At 39.2% G+C, this 26,430-nt stretch overlaps 1 protein-coding gene across 12 annotated transcripts in view; it reads right to left on the reverse strand.

Annotated features, from left to right (window-relative positions):
* The window catches only part of LOC109467408 (neuron navigator 2-like), a 198,234-nt gene that overhangs the window by 97,800 nt on the left and 74,004 nt on the right, over nt 1-26,430 (reverse strand). For 10 of the 12 annotated variants that reach the window (XM_019765353.1, XM_019765355.1, XM_019765349.1 and 7 more), the window contains exons 2-3: nt 16,752-16,869; nt 15,661-15,713 (exon numbers count right to left, since the gene is read on the reverse strand). The exons of 1 other annotated variant lie outside the window; for it this stretch is intronic. In XM_019765353.1, coding sequence (XP_019620912.1) covers nt 15,661-15,713; nt 16,752-16,869 — 171 coding nt within the window. Of the gene's footprint in view, nt 1-8,808; nt 8,829-15,660; nt 15,714-16,751; nt 16,870-26,430 lie in introns of those variants that run through there. One more of the 12 variants, XM_019765360.1, reaches the window with a different exon arrangement.

Below are 26,430 nucleotides of genomic sequence, written 5' to 3' on the forward strand. Positions count from 1 at the left end.
TTTCATCATCAATTCTTGGTTTATTTTGTCTACTTCCACCATACAGAATAAAGCTTCATAATGGCTAATTTTGAGAGTCAATCAGTCATACTGGTTGTATTTACAGTTAAATGCTGGAAGAGATTTAAATTCAATCCAAGAATTTTTCAATAAGAATGCAGTCCTCCTTGCACCTTTCTTCCGAACTGCAGAAGTAGAGCATATGAAAACACTTATGTTTTCTCGTAACAAGAAATGAAGTACATATCAGACAATATGTCATCCCTAAATTATGAGAAAACCATTAGAAAACATTGTTTTGTCTATCTCAATTAAAACCAATTAGTACTAATGTTTAGTAATTATTTACAGTCAACCTTTTAGACCATGAAGGTCACAACATTACAGACAGACAAAACTACCATTATTGTGTAATACAATTCCAATTTCTTCTTTAGAAGATCTTACGACTAACTAACAATGATGGTTTGTCTCAATAGCTTTGACATATTTCTTCATATACCACATTGAAAATTTGAACAGCTTGCTATTTATTAGATATTTTTCACAGACACTTACATGCTTTTTTAAGTGTAAACAATCTATCAAATCTGTGTATACAAATACTTCACCTGCCCTTCCTCACAAAGCTTACAACTAACACCGTTGACTGTTAACTTTACACCTTTACCAACACAAGAGAGCAGTCAAGGTTATCACAACTATCAGGTCATACAACTCCAAGTTTACGTTTAACGGCTTTATCTTAGGGACAAACATACACAAAGGCGCTTCTCGGCCAAGGTCGCGCAAACTCCTGCAGGATCGACTTTCAAGGTCACCTGAACTTGAAGGTTAGAACGTGGACTGTGCTGTCTCTTGTTGACATGTATGGACAGTGCGTCATGAGGAATTAGGTACTAGCAGACGTAATGTCAGGAGTTTAAGCACTCAGTCCTTGACATCTGACTGTAGTCACTGTACTGTTATATTTTGGACAGAATCCATCAAGGTCTTAGCAGAAATTGGAGAGCTCAAAACTCTGGTAAGGATGCTTAGTTTCTCCCACAGGATTTTTACATGCTTGTGATTATTGGTAAGAGAAGGAAGCTGCAGTTTCAAAGGAGGCTGCTAGGGGGGCCTTGGTAGGGAAACCAAACAATCGATGGCTTTTTTTCAATGGTGAAACATGTCAATTAGCACACTTAATCTCTTAGTTATTTGTTTTCTAGAACCCTTCTTGAAAAACATACATGAACCTTGATCTTCAAGGCCTGTATACCTAAACTACGAGGTTCTAACAGCTTTCTACCATGTGTCAATGTCGTGCTGTTCTGTCCAATATTTGCCAGATTTGCTGGTCTTAAAAGACGTCATTCTACGACACTTGAACAGTTGGCATGTAAGTTGTAACGCTATGTATACACATTACTGAAGGGCTGTAGAGCTGAGCTATCACAGTGTCACAAGTTACACGAACATTAGTCACGATAGGTCTGCAAAGGAACAGGTTATTTGGACAAAACTTTATCAACTTTTTGTTAAAATTGTACCTCAATGCAAGGCAAAGTTTCACATCAACTAAATAAGCTGACATTTAGTTATTTTCTTAAAATTTGTCATAAGTTATAGACCAATGCTTATGATTTCTAGGAGACATGGGTCACAGAAAGTGTTAAATACCCCTCCCAGAATGTAACTGATCACCGATTTGGGATTAGTAGTCCTTAACTAGTCCTTAACTTGTCAAGGTTGTCTGCTCAAAGCTTTTGGAAGGTCTCCAGTAAATCCTGAACTTGATCTACGCTTGACGGAGTCACCTTCCCTTTTCCGAAACGCATGCTTGCAGACCCTGCATGAGGGCCTGCATGGGGGGGTAGTGATTATGAATTAAGCAAAATTTTCGCCGCCGACTATGAATTACGTTAAAGTCTCAGAGCTGATTACAACTTTACGCTTAGTGGCTGATGTACTATTACGAATTACGTTGATTTTTGTGAAGGCTGCCTACGGATTACGTAGGCTAAAAAGGCCTGATTACGCCTTACGAAAAAGGGCATGCAGGCCCTCCTGTATTTAATCCACACAGTTGAACCTGAGGAATTCTACCAGCTGTAGCTCCCGTGCACAGCATGTTTCAGCAGAGTTTAATACTAGTAGTACTTTGTGACAGATACTCTGCACTGTTGAGTGGTACAAAGCACACAGGACATGTGGTGCCAACCTGCACTGACTCAAGCAAACTAACCTTACTGACTCCTAATTGCATAACTGGTAAAGTGCCACATGGCCAGTAAGTCAGTTTTACGTGAGCTGTACCAGATACTTCTTCTTTACATTGCAAATAGAAAACTGATAGTTTATGAGCAATGCACAGAGCCTGGGTACCATCCTGGTTAGTTTACGTACGCTCCCACAGTCGCTACCAATGAACCGGGAACTACCGACCAACCAAAAACGGTAGTAGGTAGCGACTGTGGGACCGAACGTAAACTAACCTGCTATACTGCACACTGAAGAAATTCTACTTTTCAAAAACTTTTGTCTAAATGACTTACAGTGTTTGCCCCAAAGGACTAAAATCACTAACATTAGCATGCAAATTCAGTAAAGCTAGAACTAATCCTCTGACCTCATAATTCTGTGTGGATTGCTTTACCAATAGACTACTGTATATAAGGTATAAATATACCAGCAACCCATGATAAAGTTAATATGGAACAATGTTAGCGTAGCCAGCAATTGTGATTCTATATCAACAACACAGCATTATATTACATACACAAGGGTATTGATGCTTTCTTCTATTACCAACATGAAAAAAATGTTTTGGTTGCTCACATTGATTAAATCACAGGGTTTCCTGAACACAGAATTGTAGTAATACATTGTGGAAGAACTTTTGCATTACATCATTGCCAACTTAAAAGTGTGACAAAACACAGGCAAAACTCCTTAACCATGAACTACACTAGTACCTCAACACAATGGAATTTTGCCTAAGTCCACCATACAGCTAAGCTGAAGCAGTCTTTCTTTTCTCTGATAGTCTTTTATCTTCCTGAGTTTTGTAATTTGAAGTCACCACCACCAATTTCAAATCAAAAGGGTTCTAGAAATAATGCATGCACATACATGTACACTACAGCAAACTTTTGACTTGGGCTTTCAAATATTGCAAAGTTTGAAACGAAAAGAATGTTCACCCAATATTCCCAGAGAAAGACTGTTACACCTGATATACCACCAAAATTAGGTACTTAAATCATTTCAATGACACTTCTATTCCAAGAAACATCAGACAAGCAAACTCCCCTAGCCTACTGTAACAACTTGTATCTCTGAAGTTAAGAATTGGCAAGGAAAAGGAAAAAAGGATTGACTTACCTGTCCAAAAAGTCAAACGGCACAAGCCTCAAGTCCCAGTTTTCCCTTCCTCTAAGGAAATAGAAGACTAGCGCTCTAGTGTCGGCACAAGGCCACCGCTAATTCTTTAAGCACACATGGCACACTACTTGCCAGCAAATGTGAAATTTCAGCCGCCTGACAGCAAGGCATTGTGGGAAGGCTGTGTTCTATCACTGTCAAGTTGTATTTGCGGTGCATGTGTGCCGATTGGCAGGACAATTGGTTTAGAGGGGTCAGACACAGAAGAAGGTTAGATCCTTTTTGCTAAGCAAACACACTTAGGTCTGCCACTTGAGTAAAGTATGTAAAGAGACATCTTCCTTTCAGCGACAACATGTCATTTCTAGGTCTGGAACCTACCATTTTTGCAATACAGGGGTTGGAGATCTATAAGAATTCAAGAACTATATTCTATGTTTGTACTAAGAACCTTTCTACCATTACTACTCTATCGATGACGAAGGTTTCATGCCAAAGTTTTTTCACTATCATTTTCAATCCAACTCAGACTATAAAAGGTGTGATTACCTTCGCCAAGAAGGTTATGTTTTCAGAGGCGTTCGTGTGTCTGTGTGTGTGTGTGTGTGTGTGTGTGTGTGTGTGAGCACGATAACTCAAGAACGCCTGGATGGATTGTCTTGATATTTGGTAGGTGTGTAGGTCTTGATGAGACGTGGAACTGATTAGATTTTGGGCCCCCTAGCGGCTTCTTATGGTACTGCAGCTGAACTTCCGGTTTTGATATCTCGTGATGTAGACATGCTAGGCTGACGAAATTTAGATGGTAGGTAGCTCTTGTGCTGGGGAACAAGTGACGTGAGTTTGGGCCCCCTAGCGGCTTGCTCTGGAACTGCAGGGGCATTAGTTTTAAAATGTTTAAAGGCGGATAATTCAAGAACCCATTAATGGATCGTCGTGATTTTTGGCATGCAGGTAGCTGAAGTGATGCTTGACATAATGATATTACAATTATGCAAATATTAATGTAATTTGCATCATTAATGAGGAAATTCTATAAATCAGCTGCATTCCATGATAGGACTATTCAAGCTTGTGACATATGTAATTCAGAACGGCAGAAATACAGGCAGATATCGATTATGCAAATAAAGACTTAATTTGCATAATTAATGAGAAAATGTTAGAATTACATATTCGGTAATGTGAGGAATTTCATACTTGGGATATTTGAAAGTTATGTGAAGGTGAACATAATAAAACATAACTTATTCAAATAAGGACCTCATTTGCATGATTTATGAGGACATGCTATAATGGCATGCATTGATAAGATAAGACTGTCTTCTGGTGTAGAATATGATCAACAGATATAATTGATGCGATATAGGATCCTATTTGCACAATTAGGGGGATTTTAATCTATAATTTCTTAGTCATAAAGGCTAACATCATTTGGCGAAGGTATGAGATCGTGGAACTCTAGTTTTTGACAAAGGTTGTCTCACATTCTCATAATTTTTTTTCTGGTCCTAAGGAATTGAGGATGAAATGCCTTTGCATTCTTACAGCAGCCACAACCAGCTGGCCAAATGTTTCCCAGCTTTACTACTTATCCACGTACATTCTTCAAAAAGTATACAACATCAGACAAGCATAGAAAAATTTTACCGAGGAGTAATACCACAAAACTGTGGAATAAAATTAGGCACAAAAAGAAGTAGACCAGCTATGACTGCTAATTTTGCAGTTTTCTAAATAAGCATAATCATCATTTTGCTTAGAAAGCCTATTTTTTCTTTAAAAAGTTGTACGATATTCTTTTGAAAAAAAAAAAGAAGTTGGGTATACATATATGTGCTGTAAGCCATGACAATGTTCACTGCAACAGAAGAACGGTCTCCCCCACCCAATTGCAAGCTGGGCCCAGTCAGTGTCAACTACCCAGTGAAGAGCAGGTTTAGATGGTGGGGCAGATGTGTAGTGTAAACCTCACAGAACACATGGCAGATCCTCACCACCACTTATCATTGCCTTGTTTGGTCCCTGTTGCGATTTCTGTGGACTTGGCTTATCTGTAGCTCAGCAGGCGACCAACAAGCCCTCTGGACATCTGGGACCTGTCTCTTACACCTGTTAGTTACAACCTACAGGCTGGAGTACAGTCTTAGGGCCATCTTACAAGATATAACAGTATTAATCTCTAATTACAGAAACGAAGTCCCACGAGAATCTAATCTCTGGCTGGCCAAATCCTAACGGCTATCTAGCGTTATCTAGCATTATCTAGCGCAACGTTTCAGATGTACAAACAATTTTCATTTCTAAAGTTGAAATACAACTGTATAAATGAACTGAAACTTCCTCATAAAGATGAGCTGCACCTTTTCAGCCAAACCATCACTTCTTTAAACAGGGTAATTCAAGATAAAGAAATTACTGATGGAATACTGAAGCATATACAAAGCTCCACACTAATAAAACTTGGGGGCAAAATGTTTGTGGAACTAAGACCCGGTTTACACGACGACAAAAACCTGGCGTACGATAATGGCGTACGCACGCGATCGTACGACAATTGCGTACGACCATTTTTTCCAGCGTGTAAACCGGCCCCACCTATCGTACGCACCTATCGTACGAAATTTGCGTACGCCACCTCGAAGGCAGGCGTACGATCGTGTACGATCGCCCAGCGGGGAGTCAGGATGCCTTCCCGCCTCGTGTAAACGCGACTGATCGTACGAACGGCGTTCGCAAGCACTTCCCTGTTGCAGGAGGTCAGGGGTCATATGCAAATTCCATTCTTCTTGAAGTTCTTCTCGCGCCTGTGAAAACCCACGCCGTGTTACTGATCTTTACTCTGTTTTCTCTGATCCGTTTCGGTTTTCCTTTTGTTTTTTTATCGTATTTGATTTGTTTGTTGTTTTGCTGAGCCTGTTTGCTCGCGACTGCCGCAACTGACCATGGCAGAAGTGCGCAATAGCTCTAACTGTCACGTTCCCACACTGACCGATCGATCCCGCCTTGAGCTTGAATGATTGCAATGACTGCAAAAATTGCTGCCCGTTGGATCTCATGGTACCGCTCCCTGCGACGTCCAACCCTTCTTCTACGCAATGCCCGGCGACGCAAGTACATCCGCGAAAAGAAGAATAGCAACATCTGACGCATGAAAAACAGAAAAAGAGCCTGTTCTCCCGCCATTTTGAAAATAGCGCTATGTCAAAGCTCGCGGCGGGTCAAATGGGGTCACAATAGTGTGGAGCGCTGCGGGAGTCCCGGCGCTGTCCGTCCCGCTCCGTGTAAACCGAAACGGACGTACGATCGCGTGCGTACGCCATTATCGTACGCCAGGTTTTTGTCGTCGTGTAAACCGGGTCTAAGACTTGTGGCAGTAAAAAATTTCAAAACCTAACTTCATATCAAATTTGGAAATACTACAAAAAACACAATCACAATGTGTCTATATTGACTCCTTGTGCTATTAGCTAACCTTACCAGGTTAGACTCTTCAACAAAGATGGCATGCTATTTATCTAGACATTGTCATTTGGACTGTAACACTATCTTATGGGAAAGTACTCAGTTTTGGCTTCCGCTGAAGCTTCTTGGAATGGTATAAGTTTTTTACTGAAAACAATTTAAGCACATGACATTACAGTTTTCCTTTGGATGACACATCTTGGAACTAATTGTAAATGATTATAAACATTGCTTTTTCCTTGGGTCATGTGGGTAGGGAAATCTACAATCAACAAGTAATTTTGCCTTGAAAGTCACATGACCTTTCCTCAGTCATGTGACCTATCCTGACCAATCAGTGCATGTGTGGCTGATTTCCAGCCGGCACACCTCAAACTTGACTTTCATGGTTTTCACCACTGCATAACGTAACTGTCAACAGCGAATTCCTGCCTTTTGCCGCGAACTTGAACTAAAGGAATGTATTGTCTGCAGGTTTTCAAGGGAAACGCTAATCTTGCAATCAAAGATGGCTTCCACATGGGACCCTAGATCACTTACTTCCAATTATGCTCAGCCAGGAAAAATAATGAGACAAGACTGTCTGGTCACCCCCATGAGATCACCTGGAGTCATCCCAATTTGTGGTGAGAGAGGAACAAATCAATGACTCGGGGATCAACCAACTTTGTGTTTGGGGAATTAAGTGTTAAAAATCATAACTGCAGAGGCACCATTTTGTCTAAATAATGCCTTGATGCCATATTCTAGTCAGCGTCTGTCTTTCTGTCGTTTGAAAGAGATTTCGCTAGCTGATCAAGATTTCAAATTTTGCCCAATCTGTCATTTTTGACGAAAAAAATTGGCATGTAAAGATATAGAATTATTAGAAAAAGATTTCATTCAACTTAAAGCTTAGTCTACCAGCAAAATTTGCCAATCAAAATGCAAGAAATAGCATTTCAGGGGGTCAAGATTTCAAAATCTTTCTTTAAAGTTTCTGGGGGAACATGTCCCTGGACTTTCCTAGAATTGTGAAGCCTTGCGCCTTTAGACAGACCTTCCTTGTATTGTAGACTGGTGAAGGTTAGATATCCAGGTAATAAGATATGCCCAAAATCAGTTATTCAAGCAACTGCAACTGGATGATTTTGGAAACGGTCAGACGTTTCATATTGTAGAACCTGTCCCTATCCACACACATATAACATGGACAGTCCCTGGCTGTCAGAAGTGGACAGCAGTCATGACTGTGAGGGTCAGATTGCTGCAGTAACAGAGGCACCCTGATAACCCAGATGACCCCAGATCAGTCTAAAGATAGTCAGGAAGCTATTAATACCAGTTGGAAACCTTTGACTTTGTACACAAGGACGGGCCATACAAGTCTGATTTCTGTGGCCCTCACCATGCCTTCTACCCTCCCCCAAAAAACAAAAACAAAAGAAATATCCCACATACATGTACTATAATTTATAAAATCTGTCAAAAACAGAAAATCTGTGTTAAACAGGATTTTCTATTGATTTTTTGCATACGTGTGAATTTTCAGAAAAGTTTCCAAATAAAAACAAAATTCTGATATGTCTTCTTTCTACCAATGGTTAAGAAGAATGTCATTTCAATTTTATGACTTTTTGCTGAAATTGGCAATCATATCGTTATACACAAATCTTCAAGAAGTCATTTAGTTTTAAAGCCACAGGGTGATGCTGCAAAAGCATCGCTCAGCTAGAAACATTAAATGACTCTGTTGCATATGACCAAATGTGCATGTTTCTACCTTTCAAAAATAAAAGGCAAAACACACAACTTATTTGTTACCTCCTTTCCATCCAACAACTGAACAAAAAAAAACACATTTGACACTGCCATCTCTTCATAACAAGAAACCAACTCGCAAACATCACAAAATTTAGTTCAGTATAAACCTATATCAACATGTAGTCTAGCCCATTCAAACCCCAAAGACCCCCAATATGACACTGACCACATTACCTTGTGAAGTGAAGTGTATTCAGTCCTCACCCTGCTGGCCTCCCTTCAGCCATGTCAGCCAAAAACTGCTACATCTGTTACCCACAATCCAACACTGCTGCCTGAAATTCTATTCTAATTCCTACCACCTGGGAATATAATGTAATTACCTCTTAATTCATTAGCTCAACCCCAGCCTCCCCTCTGGTCTGCCTTATCCAGAAAATTACTCCAAGCAATCACCCAGAGAATCCTCTCAGGAACTTTACTTGGTTAGAGCTGAATTAGCACTAATCAGATTAAGAGTTGATCAAAATAGAGCCAACATCAGATACATGTGTCCAGGACTTGATTGAGTATGTTGGGCTGCACAGGCTCTACATCTGTCATGTAAAATATCATTCTCCTAAATTGGAAACAGTGAAATGTTAAAGTTGTGCCAGGCCTCACCAGGTGATTGTGATTTGAGTTGCGGGACCCCTTGTTGGCTACGAAGCTATTAAAATCCTATAACAGATTCTATAAACCACTAGCAGGTATGTTTTAGGAGTTTTCAGAATTCCAACATAAAGTAGAAACAAACATTTCTTCCTGAAACAATTGATTAAGATATCATGATGCTACAGCACCAAAATGAATTGGAACCAACTTCGTCATACCTTTTGTTGTAGTAAAATTTGTTCTTTTTTCATATCTCCAATGAAAAGATCTGTCAACTGAACCTACAAGTTTAAAAGGTTACTCCTTTCTCTCATTCTTTCTTGAACAAGTTGTAACAAAGTACATGTCTTGGGCTTAGTATGGGCTAGACTGAAAGGTTCTTACCTTCAACAAGTGACCTTCCCTTTTCTTCCAACAGTATCTTCTGCTCATCTCCCAGCAGTAGCCTATCACTTCAAAGCTCTCATATCTTCAATCTTCCTAAATTTGCTGTCTGCCATCTTAATCTAACACACTTGACTCATAACACAATGATTGACGCTTGTGCGAACCTTTTGTGTTTACGACGTCATGGTCAAACAGAAAAGGAATGTTAATCTTACCTTACTCACTTTAAATCTTACTTTACCTTAAAAGACGATATATAATGCTGAGATAAGGCCACATCAATTTAATTTCTTGGTTAACGGATTCGCCGCTTCATTTTTTTCTGATTTGCAAATAAAAATAAAAATTCAGAATCAACTGTAAAATGCTCATCTTTTGCCCTGAACAGTTGGAAACAGTCCTTTACATCCTAGTTGTTACAGTTGTTCCATCTTTCAATGCAATGGTATCATTAAAAGTTCAAAATTTATTGTTTAAATTTTGAACCAGCCTGGTGTGTCGACTTTATGGCTCCTATCGTACCATTTTGGGCCATAATAGGATGCCTAGGCCTGTTTTTATTTTTTTCGCCCGCCCGCTCCATTACTTTTCTAGAAAAATCCGTTAACCAAGAAATTAAATTGGTGTGGCCTAAGCATCTTTAAATAAACTGCTCTGGTTCTTAAGTTAAGATGTAATTTTTCACGTCAGGTTAACAGGTGTTCATGATTTAACTCTCTCTTCGGGTGTTACTCTTCTGACACTGTTAACTTCTACCAGACCAACGTAATCACTGCATGCCAAATTCTATCTCACACATCTTGCAAGATACTTTTGAACAAGCTGTTTCACATTATAACTCCATTATTGATATCTCCAATTCATCAGATCTATATCAATAATCAGGTTTTTCAATAACGCATGATTAGACAATATGAGAATTTGATTGAAGCTCATGATGGCAATATGGTCAAGTTTTGGTATCATTCTATCAATATTGCAAAAGTAATATCTTACTATAATGACAATTGATACCAATTCATTGGGCAATTAACATCTGGGCACAAAATAAAGCAAAGAAAGATTGCATATTCTTTGCCAATCTCAGAATCAACTTCAGAATCAAGTTCAGTATACTAAAAACAAGGTTTTAAAGTCCTTTTTTCTGGGGTATCAGCAGAACATAAAATCAACACAGGAAACAGCCCCAAGGAGGCCAATCAGGCTGGTTTGTATGTTTAGAAGAGACTGAAGACAGCCTCTGATCAATGGTTTATTTTCTTGGCATGGCAGGGTGTGCTGTCTCTCAGGTCTGGGCTCATCAACTGTCTAACTCCCAACAGGTGTCCCTCTTTGTTTTGAAAATACTGTCTGGCCTCAAACAACAACAAAACATTCCTCTGGTCACCCCAGTGTCAGCTGAAGATGGGGCGGCCATGTTGTTTTATAACATAGTCTGAAGCATCTGTCAATCACTTGTAGAGAGGACAAGGATAGGCAATTAATTAGACAGAAAACATCAATATACAATTTGTAGAGTTCCTAAGAACTTTGTCTGTGATTTCTTTTAAGCTTTGATTTTGACCTGGAAATCTCTAAGAGTCAAAAGACTTTGAGTTATACGGACAATGATATTGTTTCAACATAAGGCCACAGCAAGTAAATCTTATGGATGACATCCTCCGTAGATTCCAAATCTAATGCGTGCGGGCGAAAAAAAAACAAGGCGGGCCGAAAAAAACAAGATTCCTACATTTTTAAATTTTGACTCAATCATTGTACAAATGGTTTTGATTCAGTGGGAACATCACATATACACAGCCAACATCACATATCTCTGCATCAAAGTAAGAAACAAAACATTAAATCAGAGCCTTTTCTTGTCTCCTCCCTTCATAGTTATCTGCCATCCACCTTCCGGCATGGCAACAGACATCTTTGCCCATTTTCGGCATATTGACCACTGTCAGAAGGCAACAAAATTTCTTGTTTTTTTTTCCAAAATCAGGCAAAAATTAATGCGCGCAGTGATGTCATCCATAAAATTTACTTGCTGTGGCCTAATCAATCTTATTTGTATTACTGAATGTCATCCTTCTTTGTCTCTTATACACTCGTTACTCTATATACTGGATCCATTTGGAAATAAACTTTATAAGTTTGATAGGCTGCCTGGTTTCGTTATGACGAAATAAATAGATATGAGTAAAGAACAGAATTTTTTCATTGCACCTCTGCTTGGGGAGTAACATAGTGCATGTGGCTGACTGTCTGTCTCAAAACTTGGCTCAGCTCTGCTGACTTTATGTCCTCTCCAAGCCCAAGCAGTATTTCTGACAACCACACCCTTTCAAAAGGCCAAAGGCAACAGAATTGAAGGTTGCCAACTCATACAGTGCTGCCCTTATCCACAAGATGGTGGTGACTGATAGTGTAGTGATTTCTTGGCTGCCCTGCAAATATATATCTCTCCATCGTTTCTCCTCCATTGCTCACAGCAGTGTTATGATTGATGACGGCAAGTGTGAAGTACATCCTAATTCCGAGCGCCCCCCCCCCTTCTAGGGCTGTTGCCAGCTCTAGATGTCTACCCATCATCACAGTATGCCCATGATCACATCCCAACAAAATTTGATCCAGGGTACCTTTCAATCACATGACAACGATGAAATGGCCATAATTTCTGTAGGTCAAGATCTAGAGCAATATGTCAAGTCAAAGGAGAGATGGAAGCCTCTGATAGGGCGGTTTCGTATTATTTACCACAGGAACCTGATATTTATATTTCAACTAACGAACCACCACGATAAAACTGGTAGTTAAGTCTGTAATGTCAAGTGCCTATTTCACATTCTAAGGCAAGTTCATATCATTCTTGGAACTATTAATATTTGTAGAGCGATAATCCACATGTCTATCTGCTTTGCCTTGGGGAAGCAGTGAGGAAAACTGGTTACTAGTATCATGAAAGCATGATGCTCGATCTAGTGTCATACTTTGACATACTCTGACCAAGACAACTCAACCTTAACCTTTGGCATACCGAAGAAGCCATTAGGCTACCAATTCTCTTTTGGTTATACGGTTAGGCAGCAGGGAGAAGGTTAATCCATCCATCCAACAGAAGTTCTGTGGTCTTATTTTTTACCCACAATGCCTCACCACCTATTCTGAAAAGCTGCCATAAAACAACAGCCTTTATCACATTTCTTCAACTTTTTAAGCCATAGTTTTCTATCATGTAGCATAAAATAACTCTTGACCCAGTCATAAAACTGATATGTCCTTGTAGCATAACCTCAAATACTAACACTCCTAAATATAAAACATATCAAAGTGGACAGTCAAGCCGGTCTGATCACACGGCTATCATTTTTCAAGTTAGCACCCAGTAATAAACATTATTTATTGCCGATGTTACTGCTCAAAGTTTGTGTGACATCTCTTTTTTCATGCTTCGAAGATGAGTTAGTTCTTAAAGTTTGTAGCCCAACATTTCCACAAAAAGTTTCTTGTGAATATGAGTTAATGTTAGTAATAACTCAGTGTGACAAAGAAGTTTGAAAAGATAATTTTCCACTTTTTGTATGCCTCTGCCTGCCGAAAGAATGTATGAGAAATTCTGTGCCTTTTTGCCATCCAAATCAATCCATAAACAAGAAGCCATAGGCGACAATTCTCCGTGAAGTATTATATATTGCAACAAAAAGAAGTAGCCATTGGCGACAATTCTCTGTGAAGTGTGATAAATCGAACAAAGAAAAATTGTTTAAACGCGCGTCGGCTCAGTCATCTTAAGACGCAACAACCAATCAGAGATGCGAGATGCCTACACGTGACGCGGGAAGGGCGCGCGATGCCCGAAATATTTTTGCGTCAATATTCAGCGCCGTGATTCAAGAGATTAATACCCGGAAACAATTTTTTTCTTGTTTTGAACGCATTAACATGCATTTACGCTAATCTAGTATGATTCAGGGTTACTTTTTTTTAACCTGCCATGGCCAGATTATCTAAAGATGTGTGTATTGTGTGTACAATCTATAGAAAGAGAAATGTACATCAGGTCCGATCATCCGATTTTCACGTTTCGGTTTTTTGGACTCGGTTCATGAACGTATTTTGGTTTGGCTCCTGGAATGTGCAAAAAAATGACTCCCGGGACTGTCTACAGGGAACACTCGCACATTCGCGGTGTATCAGGACAGCGCGACTGGTCGTCATTAGCGCAGTAACAGTTGCATAAACGGACGAAACCATTTCAAAGAAATGGGGATGTTTCGAAAATAAGCATTTACTCCAATATCAAAACAGCTACGGTAAAAATAAAAAGACGTGCATCATCCCGGACATAATGCAACACCACATGCGAAATTACACAGAAATGCGACGTACGGAAGAATGCGTTTTGGCTGCGAACATCTTCCAAAAAACTTGGCATCTCTTAACCATGGGCAAAAACATCTGGAACCACTTATAAAAACCACCCCGTATCTGCATGAACTTTTTTGAACCCCACTGCTATTCCAAACAACGCGTTTTTCTGGACCATTCCAATTCGCCTCGTAATTGTAGGGGTGCGTCTGCGATATTACATTGACCGCGAAAGCAGCAACGGCAAAAATACACATTCGTGCATCAACACGGGCATGCCCGCAGACGGCGTATAAAATTGCGTGCCGATTACACAAAGAGAACCCAGTGTTTTGACTGCGAACATGAAAAATCAGCCGATTACAACACTCCGTCCGGAGGTCCTGACCTCCTTCACGGAGTAACAATGGTTTCTATCATTTCCTGCTGTGGTTTATGTTTAAGTACCATACCCTGACAGGTGATTGTGACTTACTGCTCCGCTAATTTGAATAGGGAGGTTTCCATTTCCTTCATCATACACACGTGCACTTTTACAGCCATCAAACAATTTAACGAGCAGGCATCACTTGATATTTTACGAGTAAATGAGGACTATTAACTAATCCTTTTGCCCTGAAAGATCTCAGATAATGGAAAATCTTTAACACAAAGCTCCTGTGTGATGCCCTCTGGCCTAAAGTGTGGCACCAGCTATATATGGCAAGGGGTGGCATTCGAGGCATGGGGATTGGAAGCCGTGGTTGGATTGACTGGGAAAACACCCCGCAAATGATGAGTTTCTCCGCAAATATTTGTGTTTGTCTTCCCTTGCTGTGAGGAGCATCCCTTACGTGACAGTTATTTCTGTTGGGGGAAGGAGCCTATTTCCCTGTATCCTGGGACCCTGGTGAGGTACATACACCAGTGCTACCAAAGCACCTGCTCACAATTATAAACCGAAATTGCAGCACTTCAAACCAAACACAGAGCAAATTATGTCTGGGAAACGGAGGTGTCAAAGAAACACTCCTCTTCAACATTGGAAGCAAAGCAGCGTTCCTTGTTTAAACACAGAAATACCTTGTCCTAATTCCGGTCCGTCAAGTGGCCACAGGAATGGTAAACTTCCTAGCAATGGTCGCAGGCTGCGCTGTAGCAAATCCAAATAAACTTTAAATAAAGCTGTCTTTCTGTTTGAGAGCTTCCAGACTGCGGTGGATTCAGGAAAGAAGCGGTCTGCCAGAAACGTCTACAAATAAGGCAAAAACGGGGAGCCCCTCTTCCAAGACATACAAGTAGATAAGGGTGGATTACCCATCTCTGTACCATGTCCACAGCACAATATCGGAAAAAAAAAACGTCAAAATATTCCCCTCAGTATGTCATCTACTAGTCCCTCCCAAAATCAGCAAGCTTGGCACATCCCATCCCAATAAAATGTTTAACTCTTATGTTACTTACCAGCAATATTTGCACTCTGTAAAACTGCCCATTGAGCGAGATCTAGCGGAGGTTTGGGGATGAGGACCAGGGTCGGGCACAGGTATGCGTCACTTGCCCTGGTTGGATCTTTGCGGGGAGAAAAATAATCCCCTGAGGCCAACGCCTGTCTGTACGGCTGTCAATTATCTGGGTATTTGAACTTGTGTAGGCACGCCAGACTTGGTCATAAAATCCCAACCCCCCTCTCACATCTATCTGTTGACTTACCATCTGGGACTGGCTCTTGGGCTTGGGGTTGATGTCTTGGATCTTCTCATTGGCTGAAACAGACAGTACCAAGACAGATTAGCCAGTGACATTGCTCCTCTCATCCCACCCAAACCTGCTGCGCTCTGATTGGTTAGCTGGGATCAAGTTATCCAGACAGACTGCTGTGATTGGTCGATGCAACTTGGGTTATCAATCTGTTCTCATCTTTGCTAATGGCTCATTTGGTTTCCTGCCTTGTCAACATACCACATAAGGGGCCTTGTAGGAGCTTTAGGAAAACATACAGACTTGCCCTTGTTGTTGACAAAACCTACTTTATGAGGCCTTCATGGACATAACTATTGGGTTAGGTAAACGTACCAATTATTCTTTAAGGCCAGAGGAAATCCCAGGCAAGTTGGCCTACAATGTCATCGTTGTGTGGTCTTGTTTGAAAAAGCTTTGCTATTTGGTTGCTAGTGAGCACTTAAAAGTTTTCTTCTGTGGTTTTAATTTCATAGCCTTGATACCATCCTGAAAGTTTACACTTGCTTCCGCTCCCATACTCATGACTCCCTTCATGATCATGAAGAGGACAAGTATGAAAGCGAGCATAAACTAACAATGAAAGTAACTGTGGTAGTATTTTGAAGCCAAAACTTTTTGTGCAAGATCTTGCAAAATGTCCAGAATCTTGAGAAGTATTCTTGAATGCACACATTTTATCCTTTTTTTGTGAAGTGCGAAAAGTGAAAACAAACAGGGCCCATTAGGGCCTACATGTTCACAAGTACCATTGGCCCTTGACAGATCGATGCCCCCTAGAGACTTACAACAGAACTGCAAAAACATTGGCCAGATTGGACAGGGCACCCTCTTGGGTTGGGCATGTCTCTGTTGGATTCCAAGTGACAGGAGGTTAATGAAACACCTGTGCATTGTCAGACTGCCAGGGATTTAATGCCATTCTTCTTTTTTTGTGACAAAATAGCTTTGAATGGCAGTTTTACTCCTCAAAGGGCTACTTTACCGGCCGACATCCAATCTTGTCAATTTTGTATGGACTATGAAGTTACTGAACGTGGTCTCATAATATAGGAGCTACTCACCCACGACCTCTATGATGGTGGCCAATAGAACACCGTCAGTTATGTCTTTCTGAAGGTCACGGACCAGCCGCTTATGCCCCGCCCTCTCCAGGTAGTGGTTCGCCCAATCTGTGTAGATCTGTCAAGATAGAAACACAAAACGGTAAATAAAAATAGAAAACAATATAATTATGGACAAGATACAAGCAAAGAATTATAACATCAGATAATTAATTGTCTTGGCAAAAACAGAGCCAGCAAATGTAACTCTAAACCATCATCAACTATCTTTAAATGAATATTAGATTTTGATGCTGCAATAATAACACAAAAAGAAAGGAGGCGCTGTTGCTAATACGTGTTTGCCATTCTGTTCATAGATTAGACCAAGGACATTATACACAGTGTATAATGTCCTTAATTAGACTAAAGCATTTGATGAGTGGAATTATGTCATGCTTTGTTGTGTTGTGTTGCTTTGTGTTGTGTGTGTGTGTTATTGTGACAAGTAGGTTTTATCTATGATACGATAAATAGACTAGTGTATAAAAGTTCAAGGCAGAAGAATCTACAGTATTCAATAGATTCAAAGCAAGAAGGGTCCCAGGTAAATATTTGTAGTACCACCTTAATTAGCCTTGAACAAAATTCACAGTTAATTTAGTACCCACTAAAATTGTAATTTAACTCTTAAATGATAAATATGTGTCATAATACATAATGCTGACCTGACATACTCTGAGTGAATACATTAGCATGATAAATAATATCATTTTAATAAAGGTTAAGAAAATGAACCCGTGGGAACAAAGAATATTCAACATTGTTGTCACCTTTTCATTTAGAAATCACTATGGAAATATGAATTTCTTTATCTTCATGTTGAATCATGATACGATTTTATTGCCTTTTTCCGCTGAGAAAATGTTTGGACCATCCTATATTGAGTCCAAAGAGGGAGGTCGATGCAAGGTCATAGAAGGTCATAATCAATACCTGAGGTCATGTCATGTGACCTAATTTCTTCCACCCTCAATACATATATTTCAAAAGGTGAGGTTGATCAGAAAGCATCTCTTGTTCTTAACACAGTATTTCTGTACCTTGTGTGGTTCTCTTCTTTTTTATTGTAAATGCATATAAAAGATCAGAGATCTACTGTGTATCATTCTATGTATGTGTCTTTAACCTTCAATAATTTTGATCACTTTTGGGGAAGAAAGCAAAGTAAACAACCATTACAAAAACAAGCCTTCTTGATCAATCAATCTCAAGTTTAATCAAGCTGCAATTTTATCTCAAATGAATTTGAAAAATAGCTTCCCTGAAATGATTTGACAGGTATAATTTCACAGCATGAAACGTCATTAAACCTAACCACACCCTAAACAAAATGAAGTGTCATGTAGTGTTCTGACTGTGCTGACATTGGTATTCCCAGCAAAATCCTTGTCTTGCACGTCTGCAAATAGACCAAACTAATAACACACCTTGACATGCATCATACAGTGACAAGTTGGGGTTATTGAAAAGACTATTAGTTCCTCCCTATACTTGTAATAGACAATATTGAAATCACAGGGATTGAAATGCCTTTTTCCTCTGACTGTAACATTTCAAGTTATCTGCAAATTAAATCAGATAATTTTCTACAAATGCCCTAGCAACTGTCTCTGGCCTACTACAGACGTTTTAGATGGACTTAACATCTTGCTTTAGCTCTGTATATATATATTGTAATAGCTACTAGGAATCTGGGCTTTTGTATGGTACTGCATAGCTATTGTATGGTACTGCATAGCTATTGTATGGAACTGCATAGCTACAGTATGGAACTACATTGTATATAGCTACTGTATAGAACTGCATAGCTACTGCATAGCTACTGTATGGAACTACATAGCTACTGTATATAACTGCATAGCTACTGTATGGAACTACATAGCTACTGTATATAACTGCATAGCTACTGTATGGAACTACATAGCTACTGTATAGAACTGCATAGCTACTGCATAGCTACTGTATGGTACTGTATAGCTACTGTATGGTACTGTATAGCTACTGTATGGTACTGTATAGCTATTGTATGGCACTGTACAGCTACTGTATGATACTGCATTTCTACAGTTTATCAAACTGTAGTTCAAAATGTCAAGTATGACTTTTTTCTAGCCTTCAACATTGCAAGTTACAAGCTGAATTCTTTCCTACAGATTGCAGGTGTTACTTTCCATCCCTGTGGACACACAAGGTGACATTGAAACTTCGTCATCAGATGCCTTCTCCAGCAGTCCCTGTCACCTTGAAATTCCATTCCCACCGAAGGAGACATGGTTTACGTGCAAAACACAATGTCTTCCCCTGCCCTGTATATTTACCTTTTAACCAGACCTGTCTTGGAACATTTCCCAATATTTGACAACAGCATACAAAAAAGTATACACAGTATTTGAGTATATATGTGCACTTGAAATGTTAACCATACATAAAAAAGAAGGGGCAGATACAAATGACTACTGTATTCTACGCTTTAATCTCAAATTCTATATGAAAACTGTCTTCCCTTGTATTGAAAAAAAAACACTTAGATTCAATATTATCCTTCGCTCTAGGTCTTTAAAATTAAGATGTCTACAGAAATATTTAAGACCTGTAGAAAGAGATCTTTGAACTCTGCTATTTGAAATTCCTGACTTCTGGAAACCTTCACCCTTATTTACAGTACATGTTGCTCTTTTGTACGACTCTGTCAGCACCGTGCCATTTTGTCAGACAGAGTGAAAGATGTGGGAATGACAATGTGAAGTGTCGGGATGGTATGTGACACGGGACATTACAAACATTCCATGGCAGACTGTCAGACTGGTGTCACCTTCACTACATCCTTTCTTACACCTTTCTTACACCTTCAGCCTCCTTCCCAAACTTAAGATCACTTAAAGACTTTGTTGGCACAATGACCTTTGGGTGCTTCTTTTAGGTGGTGCCAAATTACAACTCACACGTTATCATATTTAGTGACATTGTATTACTTATCGCAGGGTGAACGTAGCACACTTACTGACATTGTATACTATAAACGGAAATACATACCATATGTCCTACAATGATTGTGAGCTTGATAACTTTTATCCTATCCACAAACTTTTAATGCACTAAATTAGTATTAAATACAAAGTATCTTGTACAACAGGTTGTTCCAATCTAGATGATAACTCCTGATTTCTTTCCAGAAGTTAGAATTAACAACCCAAATACATACTGAAAGCTGTAGAATGATTGTAACTTTTATTATATCCACAAACTTTTAATGCACAAAATTAGTATGAAACACAATGTACAACAGGTTGTTCCAATCAAGACGATGACTCCTGATTTCTTTCCAGAAGCCAAAAGCTGCCACAAATCAACTGGCGCCAGGTTTGATTCCTAATCAGCTCTTTGCTCTACCAGGAAAAATCAGGAAACGAAGGGTAGGTATTAGTTACTATTACATATCCCAGTTAACAACACCACTTTGTTGATGTAATAATTGGTGGGATTTCTTACAGGGGTCAGGCAACCTATGCTGACCTCCACTCCCCTCACACAATATCACGGATTTCATGTTAGGCCACAGCAAGTAATTGTTATGGATTACATCAGCGATCGCATTAATTTTCACCCGATTTTGTTGCCTTCTGACAGTGGTGACCATGCCAAAAATGGGCAAAGATGTCTGTTGCCATGCCGGAGGGTGGATGGCAGATAACTATAAAGAGAGGAGACAAGAAAAGGCTCTGATTTAATGTTTTGTTTCTTACTTTGATGCAGTAATATGTGATGTTGGCTGTGTATATGTGATGTTCCCACTGAATCAAAACCATTTGTACAATTAATGATTAAGTCAAAATTTTAAAATGTAGGAACCTTTTTTTTTCGGCCTGCCTTGTATCTTTTTTTCGCCCGCTCGCATTACATTTGGAGTCTGCATCATCCATAAAATTTACTTGCTGTGGCCTTGAGTTTGATGGGGGTAAGAAACGTTCTCTGCTCTTTGAAGAGGAGGAAATCCGCCAGCTTTTAAGGTCTCGAGGGTGAACGTGATATGACTTCTGACAGGTCAAGCGGTAGGTCCGCACTTGGCTTTGATCTTAAAGGAGTTATAGGGGACTTCCCGGATGCCCCAGGAAGATGATCAGCCGAATCTAAAATGTTTAAGCGTGGATAAAATGTTTAAGGGGTCAGGGAGGAAGGTTGGAGGTACAATAATTAATCACTAGGGAAGCGAGAAGTTTACCTACATGTAAGGACATATTTCTTACTTACACATGTTATCCTTACTTAACTTGTAAGGATATATTTCATACTTACACACAGACAAGTAATAATGGTTTTAATGATGTACCTTTAAACAAAGTAAAATAAATACACACCTTTAACTACATTTCTTATACCTATTGACATTTCAAAGGAAAATAATGGGCAGTTTTAAATTATGATCACTCTCACAAGTACACAGATTGAATATCAAAGGAAACCTTTATTTCATTGTCGCCTTCTAGAATTGCACCATTGTTTCCTTCAACACTGGTCAGGGTTCTGCTTAGCTCTAGTTTTTTTTTCATCATTTCAATTTTAGCTGCAAACACAAACTTATATTCCAGTAAAATTGTAACTAATTTCTACATTTTCTATACTACAAGACGCTAATTTTTGTATGTCAAAATGGCCAATTACCTAGAATTTTTCCCTCATGAGTAGTTAAGTTCTTTCAAAAGGCATAACCTTACCTCTGATCTTTCCTATGTACATAATTGTCTCAGGCTCTTTATAATTCATATCCAGCCTCAGACCACAATTAGTGGGCAGTATTCTCACATGTCCATCAGCAGGGGTCAAGCGAGGTCAGCCCACAGGAAGTGGCCCTCCTGCTCACCTGTTGTAGAGCTGTACGTTCGCACATTAGAGCAATTACCTACAGCTGTGCACCGAAACCTACCGCAGGGGAAGTTAATGCAATGTGAACTTCACGCATGCTAAGAGGATATTCCGAGGAAGAGCTAAACCTGAAACAGTGTTATGCTGCTAATTATCCAATTACTATTGGGCTATGCAGTGTATGACAGAAGTTAGAATGCACATAGAGTTCTCCTTCATAAAGATATCTTGATTGTAAAATTAAACGTTACATAAACTTCATGCACCCTCTACAGAGGTTCCGAAAGAAACACCCAGTTTGTGAGAAGCACAAAAGCTTTCCATCATGTGAACTCCACGCATGCTAAGAGGATACTGTATTCTGAGGGAAATGTATAAAACCTGAAACAGTGTAGGTAGAGCTCTCCTATTTTAGATATATATAATTGTAACATTAAACATAACACAAACTTCAAGCATCCTCTACAGAGGTTCTGAAAGAAACATATGGTTTGAGAAAAGCATAAAAGCTTTTCTAGTCATAGTCATAGATAATGTCTTGGCTGTTTGCCTGGTTTCACAAAAATTGTTTAATGGTTTGCTCAACATTTTTCTGAGATGGACGTCTGAGTAGACATCAGTTTAAGCATTAGACTAGAGCCACAAATACAATTAACAAGTTAGAGCATATTGCTCATCAAATGAGTCCCAAACTCCAACTGCAAGTTGGAGAAAAGAATCTAAATTTGCCTCCCGACAGCAAACTTTGAGGGTGAAAATCCTTACATGTCTGCACAAGATTCCTATCAGGAAATTTCAGGAATTGTACCAAACCGCAGCCTTCCAACAGGACGATGCTGTAGTTTAAGCTTTCCCCTAACAAGAGGGGATAGAAGGATGCTTGAGGGTCTAAAGGAAATCGTGGGAACAATGAGATTTCTTTTCTTGGGAGCATGAGAAGTGGTCTTCTGTTGTTAGCTCTAGTGACAGGCAAGGAAACACTTGTTCGACAAGTACAACTTGCAAATGTATTAGTAGACATTGTTCATTAACACTTTACCTCAAGTTGTACAATTAAAAAAATTAAAACACAATGCTCTACCAAAACAACAGTAGTTTTCTCAACTTTGCAATCTACAATTTAAATGTAAGCTATAACTTTGAGAATAATCGTATTGTGGATTTTTTTTTACTGATATGCTTAAATTTGAGAAAATACAGTATACTATAAATGCTTTCCTGGGTGATTCTTTGGCTCAAGAGGCACATTGAAGTTGATTCGACTGTCATCAGCCACACGCTGTTGGTCTAAATTATTTACGAGACCAGCACCGTTCCAGTAACACACAAAATGGCTGCAGCTATGAATACCAAGTTGCCATGAATATTTTTGTGTCCACCTGAACACTCAATCTCCGAAGAGCCCATATTGATCAGAACCTTGCAACTTCCCTGGAGTAGAAATTAGGTCACTTGCAAATGGCTGGGTGTGAGAATTTCAACATGGCTATGGCGGGACAGAAATTTGACCTACTGAATCTACTGCATTGGGAATATGACAGAAAAACGGTTCAGAAAATCTGACCAAATGTAAAATCTCCTGTTATGACTAGAACATATAAATAAATTATGGTCTTTCCTGCATTTTGACAATAACTAGTCTGAGATTTTCTAGCATTACACCTAATGACAACTACCATTAGCCAAAGGCAATATAAATCATCTGAGATATTCTATATTATCTTTTGGGCAGATAAAAGTCTGGTGGGACCACTTTGGACCCAATTTTGGCCTTTGGCCCAATTTAATCTCATGGAATATGAACAAAAAATTGTCCTTCCAACATTCTTGCATACTTTCATACAACTTATGATCAAGAAAGCAACTTAGCAAAGTTACATTTTTGGTGGTTTCTTAGTTTACATTTTTTTGTGCCGCTCTATACATTAATAGCACATCCCTTCTGAAAGTACATGTATGTCAAGAGACAAAGATTCTGCCTCAACAACTCTTCACGTCGCATCACCCATCACACTTCACACTCCCGGAGATGAGATATCGTTAAAACGATGAAACATATCCCGTCTAAAATGCCACGGGCACTACAAATTTCCATCATAACCTACTTGCGGCCGGTTCCTCCTACAAAGTGCAATTACTGCAGCTGATACTCATGAATTTCCTGATGGTCTGATGTGTAAGGCCTAAGGAAAAAATGTTCTGTTATCTGTTTCAGTCCTGAAAAAGTAGGTAGGGATTTATCTTTTTTTCTTTCCTTTTGTATTAGGCTGTGGCCATCTCTAGTGATCCAACTTATACAGTCCAGTGAATCTTCCATGAGGGCACTTTTATTTTCAATGTCAATGTTAGAAAACCAATTGTACGACATTTCATCACTCAGGTGTCAGATGATGGAGCTAGAAAAGGTCAATCAGCTCCAAAAATTTGTGTGACAGGCTGAATAAAAGTTCTTACTGAGGGACGACTGCATGTGCAAGATGTCGGTTTGGTTGAAGAATGAATCCCCTCTACTATATAAGCTCCAAAAATTTGTGGGTCCACAGGGGTCCACCTAAAAAAAGGCTAGGGTAAGCAATTTTTTTCTAGGGTCGGTCGTGAAACAAGAAACACAACATTTTTTCCTAGGCCTAAGGAGTGAGCGCTGGTCTCCTGTTGTCCCTCGGGGATCATTCCTGCACATCAACGAGGCTGTGTGATGAAAGTCACCTCCAAAACAGCACGAACACCTCACAAAACCTGGTCTTGGGGATTACCGGGGAAAATTGAATGGGCAAGGCGTGCATCTTATAACCCTGGTTACAACATGTCTCCACTGGGCAGCGGTGCCACATCTTGCTCTATGAGAAATTGCTTTTGGAAAATGAGGCAGTCAATTATTTTTGGGGTCAGTTTATGGACCTTACAAGAGCCATGGGGGATTGTGTATGTACAAAGAAGGCAGGACAACTTGGCTGCAGTGTGCTTTTATCAATGTAAACACACATTTCAGCATTTCTTCCTTATATTTTCTCTTCCAGAGATAAATGTAAATTTCGCCTTTCAATACACACTAATATTTTGATTAATATTATTCTTTACTGCTTGCTCCTCTGTTATTTTTCCACTCATCAATTTTACTTGCATTACTTTGGCTACAAAGTAAAAAAAAAACTGACTTCCAATTTATTCTGATTCTGATTCTTTTTTTAGCATATTGTAGCAATAGGATTGACTATACGCATGACAACAACAGGCAATGGGAGTGGTAACAAAAGTCTTAGAAATAAATTATGAAATAATTTGTAAGCAGTAAAAAAGGCATAACATTTCAATCTAAAAGTTATAAACAAAACCAAAATAACAGAAAAATGTATGGAATCTCCACATAAGTAATGTCCAACAAGATATCTTGAATTGTTTTCAGAACTTAGCTTCGAATCCTTTCGTGTTGCTCTTGTCCTTGAAAAGACACCATAGGGAGTCTAACACGATAACGACATTAAATCACTTCATGGTCCCATACAAAGGAGTGATAAACTATTTCAGCTCAGTGCTCCCTGTGGGATAACATCTTCTGATGACAACTTTCCTTCACAAGGGCTCTAATTTTGAGAATACCTGACTCAAAGCTATGAAACTTGACACTTGAATGAGATGGAAATTTTACCAATTTCCGATTTGCTTTATTGTCCCAGCGAGATGTCAACGATAATTATCTCATTACCAACATGTCATATATCTTCTACATACAGTTTTAACACCTACATGGCTATAATGATACAAGATTTGTTTAGCTTCCTTAAAATAACTAAACGCATTAAAAAATCCATTTTGATATTTGTGATAAGATTGATTTTCTAGAATCAATGTAAGGTGAAGCTTTGACATTTCCACAAATGACATGCCCTGTCCCAATTTTCAGTTTCTGTATCAACTGTGCTTTAGCATAACACACCAGTTTCACAGGCAGTCAGCAGTGGCTAGCAATATATCTCAAGTATCATTCAAACCTACTATATTTCATTATAATGAGTGCCACTTTAACAGTTACCACGATTTGAGGGACAGATGAATTTATAACTGTACTGGCTGCAGCCGTTCCAGTCAACCCAACATTGTCTCTTCATTAAATACACATTAATATTAGCCAGACCAACACAGCTAAGATGTTGGCTGTAAAGCTCACCTTAACTTAATCTCAAAGGGATCAATTTGCATAGCAAGCATCTATTTCATTGTATTGACATTCTGACATAAATGCTGACATATAATGTAAAGTAAACTATTTACCAACATATAGGTCCTGGTAAAAATGTGGATAAATTCCCATCTGAGATGTAATTTTGAACCACAAATGCTATAAAACACAGGTGGCCATGTGACAAATGGTTGACCTACGACCCCCTCGTGGGAACCAGAAACAATCGCAGGTATCATATCGCATCATATCAACCACGATCGAATATGAATAAAACAAGGCTGACATTTCACCAGTACACTTGCAGGGAGGATGACGTTTTTATGATCAAGCAATTACCTGATCCAAAATTGTTTTATCCGAGAAATTGAGGCTAAAACTGCAGATTACCATTACTTGATTGAGTTACTGCGATAGAATAACGTAGGATGATTCGAATGGCTAAGTTAGATTTTAGCCATTTTTAGTATCAAGCAAATTGTGTTTTCTATTAGCAGCCAACATATTCCAGAACTGGCTAATGCAGCTACATATTCATACTAGCCTGGGGCAATTAGAGATAGTCAAAAGAAAGCCATGAAGTTCACTAAATTATGAGTT

Source organism: Branchiostoma belcheri, unplaced genomic scaffold (assembly GCF_001625305.1).
Source record: "Branchiostoma belcheri isolate BF01 breed outbred unplaced genomic scaffold, Haploidv18h27 scaffold18, whole genome shotgun sequence".
NCBI classification, from domain to species: Eukaryota; Metazoa; Chordata; class Leptocardii; order Amphioxiformes; family Branchiostomatidae; genus Branchiostoma; species Branchiostoma belcheri.